At 32.4% G+C, this 26,970-nt stretch overlaps 2 protein-coding genes and 1 non-coding gene across 3 annotated transcripts; 1 reads left to right on the plus strand and 2 right to left on the minus strand.

Annotated features, from left to right (window-relative positions):
- Positions 1–2,769: 2,769 nt before the first annotated feature.
- On the minus strand, positions 2,770–9,002 carry LOC114423034 (serine hydroxymethyltransferase, mitochondrial-like). Its single transcript, XM_028389636.1, has 16 exons — positions 8,833–9,002; positions 8,534–8,584; positions 8,356–8,442; positions 7,663–7,784; positions 7,031–7,107; positions 6,543–6,667; positions 6,077–6,169; positions 5,875–5,967; positions 5,473–5,670; positions 5,213–5,317; positions 4,602–4,667; positions 4,393–4,470; positions 4,006–4,117; positions 3,820–3,930; positions 3,503–3,672; positions 2,770–3,092 (listed from the first exon to the last, which is right to left on the minus strand). The coding sequence occupies exons 1-15, from the start codon at positions 8,920–8,922 to the stop codon at positions 3,524–3,526; spliced, it is 1,557 nt and encodes a 518-aa protein (XP_028245437.1). The 5' UTR covers positions 8,923–9,002; the 3' UTR covers positions 2,770–3,092; positions 3,503–3,523.
- Positions 9,003–12,608: 3,606 nt separating this feature from the next.
- TRNAN-GUU lies at positions 12,609–12,682 on the minus strand. Its single transcript has one exon. It is a non-coding gene; the product is annotated as a tRNA-Asn (tRNA).
- Positions 12,683–25,336: 12,654 nt separating this feature from the next.
- LOC114424665 lies at positions 25,337–26,654 on the plus strand. Its single transcript, XM_028391529.1, has 2 exons — positions 25,337–25,652; positions 25,734–26,654. Exons 1-2 carry the CDS (start codon positions 25,643–25,645, stop codon positions 26,093–26,095), a joined length of 372 nt encoding a protein of 123 aa, XP_028247330.1. The 5' UTR covers positions 25,337–25,642; the 3' UTR covers positions 26,096–26,654.
- Positions 26,655–26,970: the final 316 nt, after the last annotated feature.

Consider the following 26,970-nt stretch of genomic DNA (forward strand, 5'->3'; position numbering starts at 1 on the left):
ACCAAACTGACAAAGAAAAATCTTAAATAATACATCTCAGGCAGACTAGGTCCCAATATTATTACATTCTTAATTTATCTTTCTTCATCTTCATCTTAATCTTTTATTTTTCTTATCTTTTGCTTTTCTTTTCTTATCTTTTTTTATCTTCTATTTTATCATCTTTTTAATTTAAATCTTTTATATTTTCTATCTTCTATTTTAATTTTTAAATCTTTATCTCATCTCCTATCTTATGTTATTTTAAATTCCTTATCTCTTGCTTGTAAATTCAGTTTGCATCAATCTAATACAAACAAAGTTTCTATGGATTTGATACTCGGACTTTCCAATACTTTACTAGTTGTGACAAATTTGGTGCACTTGCCAACGAGTTAACAACTCATCCACACAAATCTCTCCGAGGATGAGCTTGTAAGATGCACAATGGAGCTTTGCTAGAGAAGAAGGTGAATACGCAAGATGGAAACAAATAAATGAGTAGTTTTTAGATATGCATTGGTTTATTCATTTGTTGTTGAACATCAACAGGTCGAGAAGCTTCCTAGGTCGACGACGTGACCTCATAGCCCTGCTAACTCAGACGTTTAGAGCTACTGTAGGTAGGTAGCTCGGAAAGAAGAAGAAAGCGTGAGTTGGAGATTTTGAAAAAAAAAAATGAAGAGGAAAACGGCAGATCCTAGACAATCGCAACAAACCAAAACACAACGTAAGAAGAAACAAAACACAAGCAAATGAGAAAGAAAAAAAAGTTTAAATCGGCCAAAAATCGTGGAGCTGACACGTATGCAGTTTGGCAGTTCCTTTATTATAAGGAAGTAGAGATAGTAGAATATAGTAAATTATTTAACTCTTATGCATCAAATGTGGTTGTTAATTGATCCTCAAAATGTACCTTAAGCAAATTGTATTTAAAGCATTAGTCAACGTCATTGGTTGGTTACCTTAAATAACTGCGATAGGATATAAATTGTTTTACTTCTTAGTTAGTTTCCCCCACACTTAATTCTTTATATATTCTAACTTTTCATATTTAATGTTCAAAAGCAATAGCTTTCTATTTCAGTGTATTTCTCCGTGTAGGGGGCGTGTAGAGGAGTTTTTGTCAATTACTTGCCTTCGGCACAATGGGTTATTATTTGTCAAAAAATGTTGTGATTTCTCTTTGTTTTGTTTATTGGTTTGTTTTAGCGACTTTTTCTCTTTTTTAATATAGACTACATATAGACTTCTTCTCTAATGCAAGGATCTTTCTCAATAGTCATTTCTTATAGATTATGTTAAACATGGCACGGACATGGTCATTTCTTATTCAATTTAATTACCTTTTCTTTTAATGTTATTCTATCTTTTGTCCCACCTTTTTATAAAACTCAGAAGAATGACATGGAAAGCAGTGCTGTTAAAAAGAATAAGAATATTAATGTTCATGGTTAGTGATTCTCTAAATCTGACAAATTTCTATTCTTATTCTTATAATAACAAATATGGAAGATGACTTTGTCAGTATTGCATTGTCAGCATGGTGTATATTCCATTTGACTTGAGAAACCATGTAAAAAGTCAAAGAATCTTATACCTTTTCTATATTTATCCAAATAGAGTTATGTTCCTATGATGATGATTCTTATTTAAATTTAAATGCGTTCAAGAAGGATTCAGTAAAATATTAATTCCAAAAAACGGGAATTTTTTTATTTCTACCATCCAAAGTATTATTCTTGCAAATGGAAAAGTTGAAAGTACGAGAATCTTACACCTTTTCTTGCATTGCATTGTCAGCATGGTATATATTCTATTTGACTTGGGAAACCGTGTGAAAAGTAATAGAATCTTATACCGTTTTCCTGATTCCTTCTTTTTTAGGTTTCTTTTCTTCAATGATGTATATGAAGAGGAGATTTTGGTAAACAACTTTCAAGTTTAGGGGTCGTAGTTACTTCCCCTCCCTTTGTGTATTCTCATTGCATTTTGCTTATTGTATAATTTGTGATGTTTGTTTGTGTTTCTGGTATGATTGCCGAATCATATCAATTTATTCTGTACACCTTTTGGATATATTGAATTTCAATTTTTAGATGTTTTGGAAGAGTATTAATTTTAAGTGTATCTTTTATTTGACAAATTTGCATATCTCCAAGACTTGCTACCCGCTACAATCCTGAGAAAAAAATGAAATGGTATCTTATTTGTAGAAAAAAAACCACCTGCAAAAATTTCGGCTAGAGCATTCGACCAAATAGAAAAAGCCAATAGGATGACATTTTGAAGATTAAAGATAAATTGAGTGAAGTGTCACCGCATGAAGTGTGGTAATGTGTAAACTGCTAAAAAATCAACAATCGAGGATTACACTAATTATTTTGGGATATTTTTTTTTCCTCTTATACGACTATTGTAATGGGACGGATGAAGTATTTTATTTAAGAGAATTAACATGTCACTTAATCGATAATTAACTACTTCACAGTTTAAAGCAGAATAAAAAGTTTTCTTGGTCATGGTTCTGGTTCAGCTTTTACTTCATGCATTTCTTTCAATTTCTGTATTTCTATTTTTTTTTAACAATTTTCACTTACTTCTTTCCTTCACTTGTTTGTTTACTTCTCTTTACTTCCCATCAAATCTATTTTCACACGCATCTTTTCTTTTTGTCAATTTAACTCTGTCAATTTGTATTTTTGCCCATTTTCCTTTAATGTGTGGTGTGCTCACCCTGAAGATACATATATGGCTAATAATATTTTTTGCCCATTTTAAGAAATATCATTGAGGTAAAATAATTCACATCAGCATCCAGCAGGATTCTATGCAATTGAGGAGGCTAGTTGAATTTATAGCAGATACAACCACTTACGATCGATTGTAACCCCATTATAGGGGATAGGTTCAACAATCATCTGATTAAGAAATTTGGTATTTGAAGCCTTTATTACATATGCATCTATACATTTCAACATAACGATCAAGATTTTCTGGATTCTTACATATAAAGGCTTTTGACATTGTTTTTAAAATATGTTGTCGTCCTCTACCATGGATCAGGAAAACTGATCTTGTTGAATTGCTTGCCAGTAAGACCATGGGATGACCTGTCAAATTTCAAAAATACATCTGTTAGAGAACATTAAACTAGGATTTGTATGTCAAAATTGAGAAAATTTGATGGTAGAAACCTCAAATGCAAGCTTTCTTGTCTTGGACAAGAAAAATGAGTTAAAAAAATCACACCTTTAGATATCAGTTTTTAAAAGTTCTACCAGATATGGCTTTGGTCTTTTCTATAAATTTAAGCTTTGAGTGGACACTATGAAATGAAATATAAGTATATAAAGTAGACAAGGTTTTTTGAATGAAAAAAGAACAAAGTCTCTACTCTAGTGCACCATTTTGAAGTTCTGTGGCTAACTACCTCTTGTCTATGACCTTGTCAACCAATATGGGACAAACGAAAATGAATAAGAATAAACAAATGAGAAAATGAGTAAAGAATAACGCATACCTAATGGAAAATTTTCTTTTCTCAATTCTTGTGCTTCATGGTTGCTTTATCAAAACCAATGGTTGGAAATTGTTTTGCATACTCCTCAACATCAAGGCGGAGCTTTGCTATCTCCGATTGAAAGGTAGAAGATGACTCAATTGTGGCCAAGAAGTCCTTCAGCTTTGTTCCTGATTAAATTTTGTTAACATCAACCACATATTAACTTAGTAAGCACCCAACAAACCAGCAGAATGAAGTTAAAAACATTTATATCAGCCACGTCCAGATAAAGAAAAAAAACGCAAACTCAGGAAGCATAATGAAGATTTAAGAACCTTTGCTCTCTCCCTTAATCTTCACAGCTATCTTCACTGCTGCATCAAAAAACTCTGCTACCTTGACAAAATCCTCCTCAACAAATCCTCTAGAAGTAAGAGCAGGGGTTCCTGAATTCCACAAGAGAAATCATGTAACTGACTGAAGACATAAAAATGGTAACAGAAGCAACAAAGAGCCTGTACCCATCCTGATGCCACCAGGAACCATGGCAGACACATCTCCAGGAACAGTGTTTTTATTAGCTGCAATATGAACTGCTTCCAACACCTTCTCAACTCTGGAGCCATCAATACCCTGCACATTTTTAAAAGAAAAAAAAAAAAAAGATTAGCCTATTTTACTGACCCTTTAGAATGAAATAAATCACTGCTTTCTTTTATTGATCTGACATAATATATGCCTTTTAACATGTTAGAAAATTTCTCCTGAATGAAACCACAACAGTAAGTAGTATATTCATAATTCATGTCAGTTTTATGACTAAATACAAACAAGTCGCATTAGATGTGATGATTTCTTATTCAGAGCTACTGAGGCTTACATGAATTGCCAAAACAATTTCCTATTACCTTATTCTTCAGATTCACCAAAACCAGGTGATTCTCGGTTCCACCAGAGACAAGCTCATAGCTTCTCTCACTCAGAGCCTGGGACATATTATAATTTCAGTGTTAGGTACAAGAAGTTAATTTCTTGGATATGAAAAGACAGTTAGTAACCACTTTGTGGATTAAGAACCAAAATAGGCAGGGAAAAGACGTTCTCTTTTGTAATGTACCTGTGCAAATTTAAAGCTGTTGCTGAGAACTTGCTCTTGATATGCTCTATATTCGGGAGTAGTGGCCTGCATTCACCAAGAGAGTTATATATATATATATATATATATATATATATATATATATATATATATATATATATATATAAATTAATATATGCAGAGCACATACTAGTATTTCCACAATAACAATTATTTTACTAAGTTAAAAAGAAGTTATGGCCTCAGAGAATCTGGTTTCCAAGCCATTTAGAGAACGTGGAGAACCATTTTTGGCTACTCTTTTAAAGCTTCAAATTATGTCCATTTTCCATTTTGACTTATTCACCCCACCCATTTAGCATACGTTGAAATTTCTAGGGATCGCAGAAAGTAACCTATGTTATCCTCAAATTATGTCATGTAGCAAATCAAATCCCTAATATAAACCTTATTATTCTAAGATGGAAGAAAAATCTTACTACAGAGTCATTTGATTGTCATTGGCAGCTGTAAGTGGAAACAAAAAATATGAAGAAAAACAGACAGTGACACAGATCCCTTCCATCTCAGTCTGTGACTATTGAAACACTGGTAAAGTAATGATCAAATTATGATCTTCTCCACTTGTGTACCTGCTTCAACGCAACAGCTAAACCAGTAATAGTGTGGTTGTGAGGGCCACCTTGCAGTCCAGGGAAAACAGCTTGGTTGATTTTGTCTTCGTAGTCATACAATACCTTCAAATTGAAAGAAGAACAACTGTTATGATTTATGAATTTACATAAATTCAAGTGGGAAACAACACATACTATCCTGTTGATGAGAATGAAATCTGAGAGTACAGAAATTAAAATAAACAAAAATGTCAAAGAACTTTTTCCTTGGAATTGACCTCTTTTCCTTGTTTGTTAATTTCTTTAACCCCTTTTCTGTAGAATATCATAGCTCCACGTGGTCCTCGAAGTGACTTGTGAGTTGTGGTAGTAACTACATCAGCATAATCAAAAGGTGATGGGATGACACCAGCTGCAACCAATCCACTGATGTGTGCCATATCTGCCAATAGTATAGCTTTCTGTTTATCGCAAACCTGTAACATGTTTCACAAAATTAACCTTGGGACTTCCATAGTATCATTCAAAGTAAAAGGTACAACAACAGCCTTATCCCTTCACCAAAAACTAAAAAAGAGGAAAAAAACAACAGTCTTATCCTACTCGGTGAAAATAAAAATTCTAACATGCAATCTATTTATAAAATCATCATATACCGTATACTTGTGACTGCATATTACCTTGCGTACACGTTCATAATCATAGAGACGTGCATAAGCGCTAGCTCCAGCAACAATTAATTTTGGCCTGAAGAGTGTAGCAGATTTCTCCATCTGTATTTCAAGATTTTCACACCACAAAAACCATGAGATGACATGAAAATATCAATGAAATGTAGCTAAAAGCATCGCTACCATGATAAAATATACCCTGCAACAATACCTGGTCATAGTCGATGTATCCTGTACTTTCATTCAATCGATATGGCATTGTCTCAAAAAATATCGAGACTGCAGATATCTTTTTGGTATCAGTCTGCATAGTAGTAGCAGCAATATTAGATGCAGATAATGAAGATGCTAAGTGAATTGAGAGAGCTTGTTACATGAATTAAAATACAACTGATAGAGCTTGTCTGGAAAATGTGAACAGTCTACTTGTTTGTCATATGATAGGTTGACATTGCCAATAGTTAGCACTTAACAGTTTACACAATGACTCAAATAGAAATGTAAATAATTAAATATTTAAACAAGTACAATTTTTCATTAATGACAGCAAGGTCTATTCAATCGTTGAAAAGATATCAAAATAAAAAGACAATAATTATTAAATAGCCATATACACACTACAGATTTCATTTCATTATAAGATGAAATGAATGATGGAAGTTCAAACTTCAAAGTACCTGATATCCGTGAGAAAGATGGCCACCATGAGGAAGATCAAGTGCCATGATTCTTTCATGAGGTTTAAGCAATGCAGTGTAAACGTGGAAATTTGCAGGAGACCCTGACAGAGGCTGCACGTTCACTGCAATTAAGGGGTAACAGTGACATATCAGAAGACTTAAACAAACACCTAATACTTTTAATGGATCTATTGAACATCAAGAAAACTCTTCAGTGATTATTTTGAGATTTAACCAGCAAAGCCCATGTCACACTTCAACCTCTAGAATCTTAGTCTGAATTCCACCTTAGCATGTATAAAACAAGTTTAGAACTATGTAGAAAAAGTACTACCATGGCTCATAAACAATAATAGCTCCCAAGGAATAGACACATTCACTTGCATGCGAATAACAAGAAGAGAAAAATAGTACATTCTGGTAAAGCCAAAAAAAAAGGTTATTTCTTTATTGTGCTACTATTTTATTGGTCTTTGTGTGTTTACCTCCCCATTTAGCGGGATCCAATCTAAAAGCTTCTAGGGCACGCTTTTGGCACAGTGTTTCAGCCATGTCAATATACCTGAAAAGGAAAGATCCACAATTTTTTTGAATTTGAATTCGGTGAAGAATAAAATCCAAAACGCCAACCATTATATACATCATTGTGCTTCTTGATGAGAGTTATCAAGACAGATTTGAATCTTCTAAAGCGAGTAAAAGTAAATTAAGTAATACTAGCGATAAGAAAATTGACTATTAATATTCTAACACATTCATGATTTGTTATATACAGAAATATTAATAACACACCTTCAAACACACTCTTTTGAACATTCCGTCCACTATTGATTGAAATTTAATGAAAATTACAAAATTTTGTGGATCCTACTATTATTTAATGAGTTCCACTCAAGATTTTGGAATTTCCAATAAATTTTAATTAATAATAATAGAGTGTGGTAGAAACTATGTTATTTGCTAACAGTCTGACACTCTTCTTTATTGAATATGTGCACTTAATACCAATTAAAATTTTTCTAGTAAACTAAAATTACTTGTTTTACTCTCTAAGTTAGTAACTATAAAGGAGCCTGAGTATGAAAACATGTAGATGCAAAAAGTGAGAGACACATACTCATTTCCACCATAATATCTTGCACCAGGGTACCCCTCACTGTATTTGTTGGTCATAACCGATCCAACCGCTTGCATCACAGACACAGAGGTGAAATTCTCTGACGGTATCAATTCTAGCCCCTTCACAGTTCACCCCAAAACATAAAAATTCAATCTATAACATCATATATTTTAATAGACTTGAGTTTCAAATTTCAATCCTAAAATATAAACTAGGGAAAAATGTGTTTTTGGTGCTTGTATTGTTGGTCAAACTTGATTTTAGTTTCTGTACTTTTAAATTGATGAATTAATTTAGTCTTTCAACTTTAGAAAATATGTGAATTTAGTCTCTCCAACTTTGTGGTGGTCAAAAACTTTCAAATTTGAGAAAGGCTAAGTTTACTTATTTTCAAAAGATAGAAAACTAAATTCATTAATTTGAAAGTAAAAGATCAGTAAAAGTTGTTGTTGACACAAGTGATTTGATACTTGGATTCTTTAACCAAAATCCGGGTTTTGATTTTTGACTTGGGCATGAAATGGCAACTAGAGAAGGAATACACCTCCTAGTTATACCAAAAAAAGAACTATAGACTAAAATTCAGTTTAAAGAGAGTATAGGAACTAAAAACATGTTTTTTTCCCTTTCTTATAATTTAACAAGGAAGCACCATATGACATGTGACCACAACATAATTATTATATATACCTTCCATTGCCTAGCTTTCTCAAGCTCAATAATATCAGCAATCTCAGGATCCACGACCTCAAGTGGAGCATTCAACTGCTTCGGCCACTGCAAAGGCGCAATATTCTCTTCATTAAACGATGAATGAATACTACTACATTCAAAAAGAAAGTGAAATTGTTGATAAGCATGGACTTACTGTAACTCCGGGTCGCTCCTTGTCGTAAACAGCTTCATCAGGCAAAGACGACTACAAAAAGAAAAAAAATATATAAGGGTGAAGAATGAAGATTATGAGCAGCAAATAATAAGAGTTCTTTTTTAGTTTTTGAAACGATAGTTTATTAGTTTTTGTCAGAAATAATTCGAATCTGCGATGTCTTCCTTCTTTATTTTCCCTTCATCCTTAAAGCTTCTCTTCTCAACCACAAGACCTATCTTATATCTCGTAACAAATAATAAGAGTGAGAAGAAGAAGAAGAGAGAGAGGGGAGAAACCTTGTAGTAGAGGGAACCGGCATTGAAGAGAGGGCGCAGAGGCTTGTCAATTGAAGATGAAAGCCTGCGAAGCGCCATTGCCATCGCCATTTCTCGCACACACAGAACAGAGACAAAGTGTAGTGTGTTTGTGTGTTTTTGAAGAAGAAGTCGCTCGTTAATCGTTATCCCAATCCCATTGCGAGTGCTCTCTATCGGTTTTTCGCATGGCGCCACGCGGTGGGACCCATCCTAAGATTTTAGTTCCTCTTTTTTTTTTTTTTTTTTTTAAATAAAATAATAATTTTCAACGTATCGTCTTAATTAGGATACGGCCAGGCAGGCCGTATTTTTTCTCCCATGTATAAATTTTCCTATATACGTTCATAGGAAAAAAATTAAGTTTTTTTTTTTTGTTCGTTTATCATGGTAGATATTGCTGGAGACACAAGTCGCTATAATTGTGTCAAGAGTTGTTAATATTATGTTTTTTTTAAAAAAAATCAAACTGAATTTATGCAATATTTATTCAATTACATAAGTGAGACACAAAAATTAAAAGTAAAGCTCAATTTTTTTTATAACTTTCAATAGATTTATACTAATCATAAATAATATGTTGAAAAATGGTTTGTCCTTAACATTTCTAATAGATATTATTACCTATTTATTTGTATATTTTATTTTAATAAAATATATTTTTATTAGTTTAGTTCTATTATAATATTAATTATGTTTTTATTTTTAAATACAATAATTTTTTTTATAAAGACTACATATATATTTTATTGGAGGCAATATTGTTTGAGACAAATAGGATTATTATAAATGATATTTTAATTAATATTTTTAATACTAAATTACAACATACATAAGTGTGTTAGATTTTGAGAAACGTTTTTTTAGTTCCAATAATAATAATGTCTTCTGAACATCAACCTAAGAAAAATTAGTTACATACCTTTTCTCACAAAAAAATCTTTAACATTTTCTCATATGTATGGTTATGCAACCTAAAATAATGTAAGTTTCAATTTTGTATATTTTTCAATGAAAAATTTCGTATAAAATAAAAAAACTTATTATTTTATTATAAATATTTAAAAATCTATAACGTGTGTTTCAATAAAATGTCCTCTTCAAATAAATAAATAAATAAAATGTCTATGGTACAATTTTTCACCAAACACATAAATAGTTGATAGTTGTTCTTTCCTAAACAAGATTCAAGAATCTCTTGTTTGAATTCTTTATAATACTAATGGTTGTGTTAAATTCTTCATGATATTATGATTCTAAGTAACAGTTTCGTCATACGTGGAGTAAGGATAGCTTCTTACATTATAAGATCATATATACCCTGTTCCTGTGGTTATCAATTTTCCCAATATCCTTATGCGTAATATAGTTTTTTTTTTTTCCCTTTTATATTACACTACAAGGCAAGCTATAGTCTGGCTTCTCAAAGAATTATAAACTTGAGCGGACGAAAAAACGAAGTAAAATTGAATGAAGTTTTTGCATCAAGCATATATGTAAGTTATCAAAAGACTCGTGTTATTGAAATTTATAATAATCCACACATTTTATATAAATAACTCAATTAATGATATTATAATTCTAAGAGTGTTATATTGCTATTTTGGTTAAATTTACTTAAATTTAAATTTTAAATATATTTTTCGTTTTCTTAAAATTAAAAATTTATATATTCCACAATTTTTTTTAGAAATTTATGTTTTTTTTTTAAAAATTTGTATTACATTTTTCATTCCTACAAAATTAAAATTTGTCATTTTTTCTTTCAAGGTAAGGTTCCATAATTGATGTAAAAAATATTACATTTGCATCAGTTATGCTTTGGATTTAGATACAACGGAACCTTCTCTTGTTGAAAAAATGTCACATTTTAATTTTATTAAAACAAAAAAAGTTTATTTTCAATTTTATGAGAAAAAAAACGTATTTTAGCCTTAAATTTATTTATATAAAACATGTCCAAATATATTTACAACAATCTCATAATCTCAGTGTAGACGTTAGTATTTTTTTTATATAATAATTTGAATTTAGTAGACTTCAACTTACTGACTGCTAAATTTTGAAATTTCAATATTAATCTATGATAAGGGGTAGGGAAATTTGAGGTAATGAGCTATCTGTTAAGCTTGGATTGCACATAGACATTTCTTTGTTTCTTTCGAAAATAAAAATGATGGAAAACAACAACGAGACGTGAAGGTCTGATGCAGACGCATTATGATTTATTAAAGTTCATTTATACTTTTTTATTTTTTTCTCTACATAACTAACAACCTTTTGGGTCTCTTAATCAAGTAATTTAAGATCTAAATTTTGATTGATAATTTGATATGTAATAAAAAGGAAAATATTTATTTTATATGTGTTTATAATTTTTGGTGAAGATAAGTCATCATTTTAAACAGGAACTGTTTTATATTAATAATATATATATATATATATATATTGAAAATAAATGAATAGTGGATGAAAATTGAGATGCATATATTGGCAAATAACATAGGCCTTGAAAGGCCAATCCACAACTGCCGTTTCTAGGCCACAAATTGATTCATGGGCCACGAAAGCTGATAGGGTAACTCAAATGCTTGAAACAGATGTTGCCACTTGCTACCAAAACATTGAACTATTCCTTTGAGGGGAGGAGTGAGCATCTTTTGCCAAATGCCAACTTATGTTCCATTTTTTTAATTTTTAAGGATGTGAATCAAGATTCAAGAGTGTGTTTTATAAGTCATTACTTATTAGTTTGATAAAAATGGAAGTATTTATGCCCCAAAAAACAAGAAGTATTTTAATAATCAATTTATTATTTCTTATATATATTATTTAAAGTAGCTTTTGGATTTATAGTTTATAATTTTATTATTATTTTTTTATTTTTATCTTTAGTACTTAATATATTATATTATTTATTGTCTATTTAATATTACAAATTTTAAATAAAATATGTCTTTTAATATCACACAATTTTTTAATTATATTATTTATTTTAATTATTCAAAAAAGTATTTGATCTTCAAACAAAAGTTATAATAGTTTTGCAATGAGAATTATAATTCAAAATCCATTAAAAAATTAGAATTATAATTACTAAGAATATTTTTGTCTATAAAATAAAAGATTATATAAAAATCATAAGATAAAAGATTATACACTAATAATGTAAAAAAATTTACACCGCCCTTCAATCACAATTCATCTTATAATATATGGTAACATTGTTGATTTTTATGATAATTAACTTAAAAGTCATATCATCAATAATTTGTGAGGGAATAACGGTGTAAAATATTATTTTACAAATTTTTTTTTTACAACATGACAATTAAACTCTTAACTAATTAAATAAATTTCAGCTTTCAGTTAAAAGTTAACTTTAAAACAGTGAACTAACTTATTAACTGTTTAAAAATCTGTGGTGAGAGCATAAGAAAGAACATAGAGTAGCTCATCTATAAAAACACATGACATCTCCAAAATGCAGTGTTCTTTAAACATTATCTTTTTATGGATAAATGCTGTAGATTTTTCTTTTCTTTGTAAAATGCTTGAACACGTATTTTTATTTTTATTATTGGCTACTGATTCAGAAACTTAGGCCCTACAATTCAAAATATTAAATTGATTGTCGTTCACTTGGTTGAGGTAAGAATTAGGTTAACACCGTAATAATAATAGAGAGGAATAGAGGGAAAAGAAAATGGGGAACAAAATTAAAGTAAAATGCTCTTCAGAAAAAAGAGAAAAGCAAACGCTAGAAGGAGGGGTTGAACCTCCGACCTTGTGGTTAACAGCCACACGCTCTAACCAACTGAGCTATTCCAGCTTTTGCTTTAAGTGTATCATATTTTTGTTATTAAACCTACTTCTAAAAAACGAATATCATACCCTTATTTTGATAGGTCAAAACATGTATAAAATGTAATTAGTTTATACTTAATATATATATACGTATAATTATGATTAGAGATTTAAAAAAAATAAAATCCACCAAATAATAAAATAAAATATTTCATGGTATTTCTTTAAGTAATTTTAAATTGATTAACATTTAAAATTCTAGTGTAGATGTCAATAAGGTGTGACATAGTTGATAGAAAATCTTAATGGTAAATGAATTTGAATACCTAAAGAAATTAATTGTTTACTTTCGACTAAAAAATATTATAGAGTGAATGAATTTCATAGGTGGTGCTTCCAAATCTATAATCTATAATTATAACAATGGAGTTCATTGTTGGAAGTTGTTTTTCCATGTGTTACAACCACAGTAATTATGGCAAATGTCACCTTTTTGAAAACCTTAACTTTTAGCTTTTTTACCTCAGTCGAAACGCTTTTGAAAAAATAAAAGACATTTCAAAATTTGAATTTCAAATTGCTTTCTCATTCTCGGCTGTAGCTTTCTTTGTCATTCTCAGTTTTTTTTTTTTAATCCTTTCTTCTTTCATTTAATGAAATGAAATTGATGTTGTGTTTTTCTGCAAGATGTTAGAAATCAACAGAGATCGTCAAAGTTGATCGAAACCTGATTCTTTTCCTCTAACAACATCACAATTGTCGTCAGAATTTCCTCCACCAACCACCGTTGGCTGAAAGTTCAACATCTTTTTCTCCTAGTAATCGTTCCTTTTTCCTATGATTTCATTTTGAATGTCGTTCACCTTTTCATTCTCAGTTTTACCTTTCATTTTCATTCTTGGAGTGCTATTTTTCCTCTTCTTCTCCCCTCTTGTTGATGCATGAATTTTAGTTTAATGAAATGAAATTGATGTGTGTTTTTATTTTGCAAGATGTTGGAAATCCAGAGATTTTGTGAAAGATTATCGAAACCTGTTTCTTATACATTTTGAGTGAATGATATTGTGTTTTTTATTAGTTGGATTAGACACATTTCTTGGTAATAAGTTATGTGTTTGATCAAATGCATTTTTTTAATTTTTGTTTGATTGCTAGACCAACTCAAGTTTCTGATTGTTTTATAATAAAAAAAAGACATGCATATTTTTTGATTGTTTTGTATTCATTTTTATTTTTTATTTATATTAATATAAATTAATTAACTCTTATATTATTTTTTTTTAAAATGAGACAAATGTCTTCAATTTTTTGTTGATTGGTCATCTATTAGGTACTTTTTGGATAAACTTGCTTTATTTTTTTAAAATATGTTGGCCATCTTTATATAATATAACATAACATTATTTTTTCTATGAAATCTATATTATAAATCATTCTTAAATAATATTTTAACAAAAAGCAGGGCATTGCACGGATAAAAAAACTAGTTTCTAACACTATTTTTGACGGGCTCTCACAAAATGGTTTCCACTGTGTAGTTCTTGACTTTACCATGCCAAATGTAGTGCTAAACCATAGGTAAGTTACAGGCAACCAGTATAGGAGTTTTATTTAATTACATAGAATTTAATCATTGAATATATTTAATTTTTCACATGCACAATTTTTTTTATATTTAAAGCAGACAATTAAGTTTTAATTAATTTCTAATCAAATTATCCAACTACATATTTAAGTTTTTTTACTCAATTGCACCTTCTCTCCAGTAAATACTCAATGTACACTAGTTTGAAAAAATATTCTCAAACTACACCTGTTTTGGCTCATTCACGGCCCGACTTCCGTTCTTCCTTTTTTTTTTTTATAAAAACGTTTTTATATTATTAAAATTAAATATTATATTATATAAAATTATTTTTAAATAATTTGAAAATTAGTTATTTATTAAATTAATTTATGTAATATTATTTTATAATTTAATTTTGTTATTAAGAAAATGATATTATTAAATTTAAGTGTTTTTGTTATATTATTTAAATTATTTAAGATATTTTTTGGTGAATATATGTTTTAAAATTTGAATTTTGTATAATAATATATTTATTTTAGTAAATATTTATTTTGTATAATAATCTGAATTTTAAAATTTTTAATTTAATTATATTATATAAAATTATTTTTAATTGATTTGAAAATTATTTATTTATTAAATTAATTTATGTAATATTACTTTATAATTTTTTGTAAAGAGAAATATACATATAAAGAAAAATATAAAAATTGGATAAAATTAGAGTATAATTTTTTATTTATGTTATATGTAATTGTGTAGTTAAATTTATGTTTTGTTAATTTTTGTATGTTCTTGTAATTAAAAAATAATAAAATTAGTTAGTAGTATTAAAATACAGTAAGAAAAACACCGCAAAAAAATATATGACAAATCAGTCATTGACAAAATACTCAAATTACAGTAACTGAAATGATACTCGACAATAATGAAGCATATTAAAAATTACACTTACAATGCAAACATAACAAAACTAATGAGGATATGAAATATGTTGTGCAGAATACATGTCTTCTTCTATTTAGATTACTGGTTTGCTAAAAATAGCCAAAATTTCTATTGTGCAGAATCGTTTCCAATAGTTGGATTGTGCTAACACTTTTAGCACGTCTTCATCATTTTTCAATTCTGTTATGTCATATTCAATCAAATTTTCGGAATACTTAGAATGACCTGGTTGTCGAAAGAATAATCGTCTAACCAATTGTGATCCGTGAATTCCATTAGGGGGAACCCCTATAGGTGCAACTTGTTTGATTAAATCCTTGAGTTTCTCCATGCCACATCCCGAAGGAATGCCAAATCTTATTGGATTAGTTCCAGTAAAGGAGTAACCCAAAAACTCACCTTGACGTGGTATGTTCCACTTCCCGTTGTAATACATAATTGCATCATGAGTAGGAGTGATGGTTGATTGAAGCAGGTTGAGTATAGCATCTGGTGTTCTAATAATGGTACATAATAATTCTATAGGGCCAACACACGAGTATTGGTCATTGCACATTAACATTGTGTAAACATCATCATCATTTTTCAATTGTAAAGATTGAAAAAAATATTGTTGACCTGCATCTATGAATGGCTGTCGGTAGTAGATTTCATCCAGTAATTGATCGTTGGTTAGTTGAAGGGTGTTGTGCATTCTACGCTTGAGTGTATCAAAGAACAGTTGTTAGGAACTCGCATTGGTGTTGGAATGAGACTTTGAAAATAAACACCAGTTTGATTGTAACTGATTGATCCATTTGGAAAAATGAAAGCGAATCTGGAGTTAGTAATGGTCTAACTGCTTGTTTCTCCCAAAAATGACATAGTAATAAGATTGAATTTGGTTTGTGAAATTATGTGGTGTGAGATTGTGTGTTTGTATTGTGTCTGTGTTGTGTTATTTATAGTTGTATGAGTATTCTGCCACGTTGATGTGTATTGGAATCCAATGTTTCTTTTTCCCTAGTAAGTGATGTAGCAGACGTCCATTATAATTTCAGAGTGAACAAAGAGATTATGAGTTGTCCATCTCATGTCAGTTTTGCACACGTCTCTAAAAATTAAATGTATCACCTGTAAAACTGACATGAAATGGACAGCTCATAATGCAGAGTGTTGTTAATTTGGACTGTGATTTTTCCCATGTAATTAAAGCAACAAACGTTCATGATGAATTTCAGAGTGAATAAAGAGATTATGAGTTGTCCATCTCATGTCAGTTTTGCACACGTCTCTAAAAATTAAATGTATCACCTGTAAAACTGACATGAAATGGACAGCTCATAATGCAGAGTGTTGTTAATTTGGATTGTGATTTTTCCCATGTAATTAAAGCAACAGACGTTCATGATGAATTTCAGAGTGAATAAAGAGATGATGGGTTATCCATTTCATGACAGTTTTGCAGGTGAGACATTTAATTTTTAGAGACGTTTGCAAATTGCAGAGTATTGTCAATTTGGATTGTGATTTTTCCCTTGTAATTAAAGCAGCAAACGTCCATAGTTATTTTCAGAGTGAATAAAGAGATTATGAGTTGTCCATTTCATGACAGTTTTGCAGGTGAAACATTTAATTTTTAGAGACGTATGCAAATTGCAGAGTATTGTCAATTTGGATTGTGATTTTTCCCTTGTAATTAAAGCAGCAAACGTCCATAGTTATTTTCAGAGTGAATAAAGAGATTATGAGTTGTCCATTTCATGTCAGTTTTGTCGATGAGACATTGAATTTTTAAAAACAGTGTAGTGTAAATGACAAAGTATTGTGAATTTTGACAGTTATGTTACCATGTCAACTACTGCAGTAAAAGTGGGTAAACTGAAAATTGCTAATTTAAATTTAAAGGAAAAATTATTTCAATACGTAAAGTGATAACTGAAGACAGACATAAGACATTACATGAAAATCTCAAAGAAGAAATAACTTAGACATGAATGATCCGTAGATTACCAATCCCGTTTGAATATAGGTTCGTGGGATGGAGACATGTTACTTCCTTCGGGCCCGAAAGAGGAGTCCGTATCACTATCATGGTTTTTGAGCCAACAAGTCTCGTATTCACCTAAGTCCTCAAGATTAGAGGTTGAGCCATGTTGGTTGCCTGGTGGGTCATTATTGTGACAGATTATGGCAAATAACTCCACAAATGGTAGTGATGAATTGTTGTAAAAAATGTTGAACATTTGTCGAACATCAGCATCATCTCGCAGAATAAAAGATGTGTACATATAACGTTGTCCTGACTCAAATATAGGGCACCGAAAATGGAGATGTTGGATATGTTGTTCTGGGTCAATGTTTAGTTTTTGGTGAACAAGTTCAAGCAATTGTGTAAAGGTTATGACCTTGTCGACCATGAAAGTTTTTGTGTTGTTACTAACGAAGGTGGTGCCCTCATTAGTATTGCAAATTTGGCTGTCGTAGTAAACACAAACATATGCAGTTAGGTGACACATTGTGGTAGGGATTGAGATGAAAATTTGAAATTGTTACGAATGTCTTTAGCTGTAGTGGTATTTATAGAATTTGGTTATAATTGAGTGTGTCACTAGTTAACTGTGCATTTAGATGAACGGGTAAATGAACACTTAAGCATATTTACAAGGGTCCATAATGTACAAATTGCTGAGTGAAAAAAAACTGAGTTGTCCACGTCATGTCAGTTTTACTGGTGCGACATTAATTTTTTTAGAGATGTGTGAAAATTGCCGAGTGTTGTTAATTTCAACTGTGATTTATCCCTGGTAATTGATGGAGCAGAAGTCCATTATAATTATCAGAGTGAAAAAAATTGAGTTGTCCATGTCATGTTTGTTTTACTACTGCGACATTTATTTTTTTAGAGACGTGTGTAAATTGCTGAGTGTTGTCAATTTTAACTGTGATTTATCTCTGGTAATTGATGGAGTATAAGTCCATTATAATTAGCAGAGTGAAAAAAAATTGAGTAGTGCATGTCATGTCAGTTTTACTGGTGAGATATTTAATTTTTTAGAGACCTATAGAAATTGCCGAGTGTTGCCAATTTCGACTGTGATTTATCCCTGATAATTGATGCAGTAGAAGTCCATTATAATTTCAGAGTAAAAAAAAAATTGATTTGTGAAAATTGCAGTGTGTCACGAATATTTTTTTTTGAAGTTTTTGACGTTGTTACCATGGAAAAAGTGTTCAAATCATAGTTTTTTTGATTTTGTACTTGTATTTTGAGGTGTTAGTCGATGGAACTGGTGCACGAAATAATTTTTTTTGGATTCTTTGACGTCCAAACTATAGAAAAAATGAGGCACACACATCATTAATGTGTTGGACATAATTTTAAAGAAATGCAGAACATGGGCTCTTAAGCATAGTTGCAAGGGTCCAAATCATAGTTTTTTTGATTTTGTACTTGTATTTTGAGGTGTTAGTCGATGGAACTGGTGCACGAAATAATTTTTTTTGGATTCTTTGACGTTCAAACTATAGAAAAAATGAGTCACAAATATCATTAATGTGTTGGACATAATTTTAAAAAAATGCAGAACATGAGCTCTTAAGCATAGTTGCAAGGGTCCAAATCATAGTTTTTTTGATTTTGTACTTGTATTTTGACGTGTTAGTTGATGGAACTGGTGCACTAAATAATTTTTTTTGGATTCTCTGACGTTCAAACTATAGAAAAAATAAGTCACAAACATCATTAATGTGTTGGACATAATTTTAAAAAAATGCAGAACATGGGCTCTTAAGCATAGTTGCAAGGGTCCAAATCATAGTTTTTTTGATTTTGTACTTGTATTTTGAGGTGTTAGTCGATGGAACTGGTGCACTAAATAATTTTTTTTGGATTCTCTGACGTTCAAAATATAGAAAAAATAAGTCACAAACATCATTAATGTGTTGGACATAATTTTAAAAAAATGCAGAACATGGGCTCTTAAGCATAGTTGCAAGGGTCCAAATCATAGTTTTTTTGATTTTGTACTTGTATTTTGAGGTGTTAGTCGATGGATTTGGTGCACTAAATAATTGTTTTTGGATTCTCTGACGTTCAAACTATAGAAAAAATGAGTCACAAACATCATTAATGTGTTGGACATAATTTTAAAAAAATGCAGAACATGGGCTCTTAAGTATAGTTGCAAGGGTCCAAATCATAGTTTTTTTGATTTTGTACTTGTATTTTGAGGTGTTAGTCGATGGAACTGGTGCACTAAATAATTTTTTTTGGATTCTCTGACGTTCAAACTATAGAAAAAATAAGTCACAAACATCATTAATGTGTTGGACATAATTTTAAAAAAATGCAGAACATGGGCTCTTAAGCATAGTTGCAAGGGTCCAAATCATAGTTTTTTTTTATTTTGTACTTGTATTTTGAGGTGTTAGTCGATGGATTTGGTGCACTAAATAATTTTTTTTGGATTCTCTGACGTTCATACTATAGAAAAAATGAGTCACAAACATCATTAATGTGTTGGACATAATTTTAAAAAAAATGCAGAACATGGGCTCTTAAGCATAGTTGCAAGGGTCCAAATCATATTTGATGATGCCGTTACAGGGGTACTTACACATATTTGATCCCATTATCACAACATTTTATACTTCAATGACCAAGACGATGACCAGTCCCACATGGTGGTGGACGCCGATTACGTCGAGGATTTCTTCTTTCCAGTATGACTGGTTCTTCCACGTCATGATCATGTTGTTGTTCTATGTTAGTATTTTCAATGTTGGTTGTTGCAGCTGAAGAACTTTGACCTTGTTCTCCAAACGAATGCGGTGCATCGAACTGTTGTAAAGTAGCTAAATATGATGCCGCTGAATTTGGTGTATTCAAATCGACGCCAAATAAATCGGTCATCCATTCATGGGTGGTTGCGGTGACTGACTCGCCAGTGTGGCCAAAAGTTTGATGAACAGGTGAAGGAGTAGAATACATTGACTGAGGATGTGGAATTTCAAAATGTGTTTGTTCAACACCTGACCTTGCAACATTTTGTGTAATTGTTGTGCGTGGATCATGTAGTTGTTGTTCAATAGACAAGAACAAAGTAGTGTTTTTTCTATACCATTCCATGTACGCTGGTGTATGTGTCACTATTCCTTCAACCCATTGCCCAGCTAAAATATCGTTGTGTTTGTTTTTCCAGATATTAATCCACTCCGCATGATATTCCATCCAATCAGTGCAATGATTGCCTCGCATGTCAATTTGGTGAAGTAAATCAAGATTCATGGGATCAACAGGGATATCTTGTTGTAGTCCAAACTGTAGCTTCACTCGATTTGTTTGATGCCATTCGACAATCGAGAAACAAATAATTGCAGTACATGCAGACCAAATCTCCATGTCTCTATATGCACGTCTGGGTAGGTGTTCTTCAAATCCTCTATATGGGATCCAAGAAAACTGAAATATATGCCAACAAGGCAACATGTTAGTATGTATGTTTATATTTAAGGTGCAGATCATGATAGTATCATACCTCATGGCTCTCCATATGATCTATACGAGACCTATATCCGACTAAGTCACCATGCGGTGTGGCCCTATATTCTAATCTACCACCACTCCATCTAAAATGTAAAACATACATAATCAGTATTCATTGTAATGTTATAATACACGTTATTGAAATAAAAAAATTTACATTTCGCTATATGTAAATAACCTTTTAGCCAGTGGAAAAGTTGTTTCCGGTCGTGGGACTCTTGGTGCAATAAAAGGCATGTGGTACCAAGCCCATGACTGCAATAGTATGACACAACCACCCATAGATTTACCAACCTCCGATGATGCTCGACATAGTTCTCTATACAGGTTTGCTAAGCAAGCCGAACCCCAACTATATTTTTTTGTGTTGTTCAAATCACGTAATAGGTTCAAATACATTAAATGAACTCTATTTCCAGATTTATCAGGAATTAAAGCACCACCAATCATGTACATTATGTAAGCTCTACACCTGCATTGTAGTTGGTGCTTTGTTGGTTCTTCAGGCAATGGTGCGCGCAACATGTTTAGCAACCATGTTAGCTTCAGTGTGGCTCCTTTACGTGCATTTTCGGGAGGGACTTCCCCTAGTAACTCGTGGCATAACTCATCCCAATGTAAGAAGCTAGGTCCAGCCACAACACGACCATCGACTCTAATGCCTAGATGAAGTGCAACATCTTCGAGTGTGATGGTGCACTCTCCCCATGGCAGGTGAAAGGTATGTGTTTCAGGCCTCCATCGTTCAACCAATGCAGTGATCAATGCAGGATCAATTTTACACTGTTTGATTAAGGCAATATGTTGGAACCCGGTAGACGATAATAATGGTATGATTTGTGGTTCTGGTTCAGGTATTGTATGGTAATAGGAAGTGATTAACTCATTAATCGTAGTACGTGAACGATGAACATGTTGATGACGCAATAGAGATTTATCATCCATGAGAATGATGTCAAATGGTAAACCGAATACAAATGATATAAAATTTGAAGTTGGGTGATGCACATGTGGTATTGACATGCACCTCTCATCTATTTATTATTTACACTATGTTCGGTTTTGCAAGCACAAATACACTTAAGATAACTGTAATGCCTCGAGATTCCAAAGCACATTTATAATTTGTCTCGTTGCAAGGCCTCGAGATTCCAAAGCACGTTAACATGACTATGGTACTGTGGTGCATCGAGATTCTAATTCACGTGAATCACTAAAATTTCGTGCACACTGTTTAGCCGCTTGCGTACGTTAAGGTAATTGTAAATGTCTCGAGAATCCAAAGCACATTTATAAATTGTCTCGTTGCAAGGCCTCGAGATTCCAAAGCACATTAACATCAACTGTGGTACTGTCACGCATCGAGATTCTAATGCACGTGAACCAATGACATTTTCGTGCACACTATTCACCCACATGCGTACGATAAGGTAATTGTAAATGTCTCGAGAATCCAAAGCACATTTATAAATTGTCTCGTTGCAAGGCCTCGAGATTCCAAAGCACATTAACATCAACTGTGGTACTGTCACGCATCGAGATTCTAATGCACGTGAACCAATGACATTTTCATGCACACTATTCACCCACATGCGTACGATAATTGCATTAGCTTTGTTCTCAACATTTCACATGGCCTCAACATTACAATTAATGTAATTGTAATGCCTCGAGATTCCAAACCACATTTATATTTTGTCTCGTTGTAAGGCCTCGAGATTCCAAAGCACATTAACATGACTGTGGTACTGTGATGCATCGAGATTCTAATTCACGTGAACCATGGACCCGTGATAGATTGCATATATAAACCTACCATGTCACCTAATACTTTGCACTGTTGTGTCTAATCAAATTGTGAGAGAAAACAGAGAGGGCTAGCAATGAGGTCAGAGCCTATTTGTGTGTACGTTTATATCAATGGTGAAATCATTCAAAGTTCAAGTGCAAATGCAATTTTCAGAGGTGACAACACAAAGTCGTTACTCTTGAATCCAGCAATGACGCTGCCAAATATAATCACTGCAATACAGTCATCAATTACAGATAATGGTGTTACGCCTATAATTAATACCCTTTGGTATCGTTGTCCTGTATATCAATTAAATGGTGAAGTTCAATATAGGGCAATTCAAATTATTGACGAAGAAGGTGTCTCATGCATGTTTCATACATTTCTCAATATGAGAAGTGTAATATGTATGGAACTTAAAGTTGATGTTCATAATTCATTATCACCTACTCAAGTTAATGACCTAAGTTGGGCCGACATGGAGCAGAAGCTGGAGAATACCATGAAATTAGAATGAATAATTTTTCTCCGTCTTTATTATCTAGTTGTAGTTGTTGCATGCTTTGAAGTTGTTATTTTTAATTTACTTCAGTAATAATAGTCTACATATGCATCATTTCAGAGATGCTTTGAAGTTTGGTGTTGCACACTGTTCACTGACATGCGTATGTTTATCCCATTAACATGTTTCTGAACAATCCATGTGATCTTGGCATGCGATACAGAACACTGCGGTCAACAATCATGATTAAACGAACAGTCTGTCATGTATATTAATGTGTGAGGTTGCATGTTGTTCACTCACATGTGTACACTAAATTACTCACATGCACTTAATGTCCTACCTAACTCTCCTACCTAACCGTCGTAACTAACTTTGCTGCCTAACCCTCCCATCTAACCTTCCGATCTAACTATCTTACCTAACCTTCCAATCTAACACTCTCACCTAACCCTCCCATCTAACCCTCGTAACTAACTCTCCCACCTAACCTTCCAATCTAACTCTCCCATCTAACCTTCCAATCTAACACTCCCACCTAACCCTCCCATCTAACCCTCGTAACTAACTCTCCCAACCTAACCTTCCAATCTAACTCTCCCACCTAACATTACAATCTAACTCTGGTACTAAACTTTCTCAGCCTATATATAATATCACCATTTGACAACAACATATCACACACAACAATTTTCTCACAAAACAAAACTCGATTTGTAACTCTCACACCATTTCCACTCATATCCCATAAGCACCACCATGGCTCCACCTAAAGAAATTCTGACCCTCATTTACCACAGTGGTCACATTGTAGACGATCCAGTTCAAGGATCGACGTACCAATGTACGACCCCAATATTTTTTTACGCCAGTCGTTCTATTACGTTTACACAATTCATTCGAAAAATTAACAATCGTCCTCCTACTCGAGCAACTGAACAAGTTGCTCAATTGTTATTTCGTGTCCCTATTTCAATTCATCTCGGTCAGACACGTTTTATTTTGGCTCAACTATTCGACAATGATGATCTTAGAGGCGCGATGGAAACAATTATCCAGAATCCACAATTGAATTCTACCGAATTCTATGCTGTTACTGAGCTTATTTCTCAACCACAACCATCGTCTCCACAACCCTCATGTCCACAACTACAACTACCGCCTCCACAACAGTTACCGTACAACAACATAGACCTCAATAATCCAGTATCTTTATACAACAACCTTGAATCACAAGACCCCTTTGACATTTATACTTGATACACACAAATATTATCCGATAATGATTCTTTTTTTCATGGCCAACAAACCTCCTTTGACCAACAAAACCATCCTTCATCCCCCTTTACGCCACCTTCAAAACTACCACAAACGCAAACATCAAACCGAGATGAACATCCCATTGCTAACGAAGATCCCATTATACGATTTCATCATGAAAACATGGATGATTTTACTGAGGATGAGGATCAACAGTTCTTTGATCACATCAATCAGCAAAGCGATGACCAAAGTGATGACTAAACCGATGATGAGGGTGTTGGCAGACCAACAACACCTCCGTCACCTCCGTTGCAATATCAGCAACCTAGGTGTCCAGTAGACTTGAACTTTGACCACCTACCACACTATATTGATCGACCCCATTTTGTTCATCAACAACACAATGTACAACCACCAGTTGGTGTACTCGAGGTTGGCATGACCTTCGATGACAAATCACAATGTATTCGAGCAATCAAAGAATACAACATCAGAAATCATTTTGATTGCAGAACAATTTACTCTGACCAAAGAAGGCTACACTTCGTCTGCAAGTTACGTGAAAATGGTTGTACATGAAGCTTGGGCGCATGCAATTCAAAGAGGCATAACAAATGGATTATCAAGAGTATCAGAGGTCATCACACTTGTCTCGTGCCGATGCTTAGACAAGATCATCGCCAACTCGACAAACACGTCATAGCACAGATCATCCAACCAATTGTCAAAACAAACCCAACTGTCTCCATCAAGACATTGATTGCAGAGATCAAAACGTTCATGAATTATACCCTATCCTACAAGAAGACATGGTTAGCAAAGCAAAAAACATTGGAGATGATTCATGGAAACTGGGAAGAATCATATGCCAAACTGCCAAAACTTTTCGGAGCTTTGCAATCTTGTGTTCCCGGGACTGTGGTCGCTGCTCAAACAGAATCCTTGTATGAGGGGGGAGAAATAGTACCGGGCAAAAGATTGTTTAAACGTGTCTTTTGGTCATTTGGTCCATGCATTAATGGTTTTGCATATTGCAAACCCATTGTACAAGTAGATGATACATGGCTTTAAGGAAAGTATACTGGCACACTGTTGATAGCTACCGCACAAGATGGAGCTAACCATATCTTCCCGATTGCCTATGCCATTGTAGAAGGGGAGACAACTTCAGCTTGGGGGTTTTTTCTAAAGAATTTGAGAAGACATGTTACTCCACAAATTAACATTTCTCTTATTTCAGACCGACACCCCTCAATTATAAGTGCCTACAACAACCCAAGTAACTTATGGGTCCAGGACACATTCCATTTCTTTTGCTTGCGCCACATTGCACAAAACTTTCTTCGTGGTAACTCAAACTGCAAACATTTAAAGAAACCACTTATGTTGGCTGGTGAGAATCTATTTTATTTATTCGTTATAATTTTCTTTCAATCAAATTTTATAACATAATACATTGATTAAATATTTACAGGGTACGCATACACGGAGAAGATGCACTGGCGACATCTTGGGGATATTCGTGCGAATAAGCCAAGTGCAGCTGAATGGCTTGATCAATTACCCAAACAAAAATGGGTACAATGCTTTGATGAGGGGAAACGTTGGGGACATATGACTACCAATTTGTCGGAGTCTGTTAATTCCATGTTCAAAACCACAAGACATTTGCCGGTGTCATCATTGGTTGAGGAGATCTATTTCAAGACCGCACAACTCTTTGCTAATAGAGGTCGACAAACTCAGGCAATGATCAACTCCGGCTCACAGTATTCTGAAGTCGTCTTCGATGCAATCAATAGTGGTCAACAAGAATCTAATACACATTGTAAATGAATTCGACAGACACAATCACACTTTTATTATAACCGAGACTCAATCCCCACTTGAAACACCCAGACCACCTGGAAGGTTTAGAGTAATGTTACAATCCCAAAAGTGTGATTGTGGTGAATTTCAGGCTAAACATTTACCGTGTTCTCACGTCATGGCTGCCTGTAAATCTGTCAATGTTGATCCCATGACCTATGTGCCGATGATATTCACTTTACAACACATTTTGCACATCTACGACAACTCCTTTAGTTTATTGCCACAGGAATCAATGTGGCAAGAATATGAAGGAGATCAGTGGGGTCCTGATCCAAGGATAAAGAGGATTGCAAAGGGTCGTCCAGTTTCAACTCGCATTCCTACTGAGATGGACGAAGACGAAAACGAACGAGCAAGTAGAAAAAAATGTGGACTTTACCGGCAACATGGTCATAACAGAAATAATTGTCCTAATGTATCCTCATCTTAGTTTTTCCTTAGACAAATGTCATTGTTTAAATATTTTATTGATGACGTAGTATAATGTTCTTATATAAATAAATTGTTAAAAGCTTTAGTTTTATCATTTTTAATTAAATCTAAAAACATAAACAAACTAATTATATTTAGTAAAATAGTTAAATTAAAAATTTTAAAATTCAGATTATTATACAAAATAAATATTTACTAAAATAAATATATTATTATACAAAATTCAGATTTTAAAATATATATTCACCAAAAAATATCTTAAATAATTTAAATAATATAACAAAAACACTTAAATTTAATAATATCATTTTCTTAATAACAAAATTAAATTATAAAATAATATTACATAAATTAATTTAATAAATAACTAATTTTCAAATTATTTAAAAATAATTTTATATAATATA

The sequence above is a fragment of the Glycine soja genome, chromosome 8 (assembly GCF_004193775.1).
Source record: "Glycine soja cultivar W05 chromosome 8, ASM419377v2, whole genome shotgun sequence".
Taxonomy (NCBI): domain Eukaryota; kingdom Viridiplantae; phylum Streptophyta; class Magnoliopsida; order Fabales; family Fabaceae; genus Glycine; species Glycine soja.

What these genes read in the sequence shown, in the direction of transcription:
- LOC114423034 (XM_028389636.1), bottom strand. Translation starts at nt 8,922, where the DNA reads ATGGCGATGGCAATGGCGCTTCGCAGGCTTTCATCTTCAATTGACAAG. An exon ending in AGAAAGCTAGGCAATGGAAG is followed by an intron (nt 7,785 to 8,355) that starts GTATATATAATA and finishes TGAACTGTGAAG; the next exon opens with GGGCTAGAATTGATACCGTC. An exon ending in TCCTGGTGGCATCAGGATGG is followed by an intron (nt 3,931 to 4,005) that starts GTACAGGCTCTT and finishes TGTGGAATTCAG; the next exon opens with GAACCCCTGCTCTTACTTCT.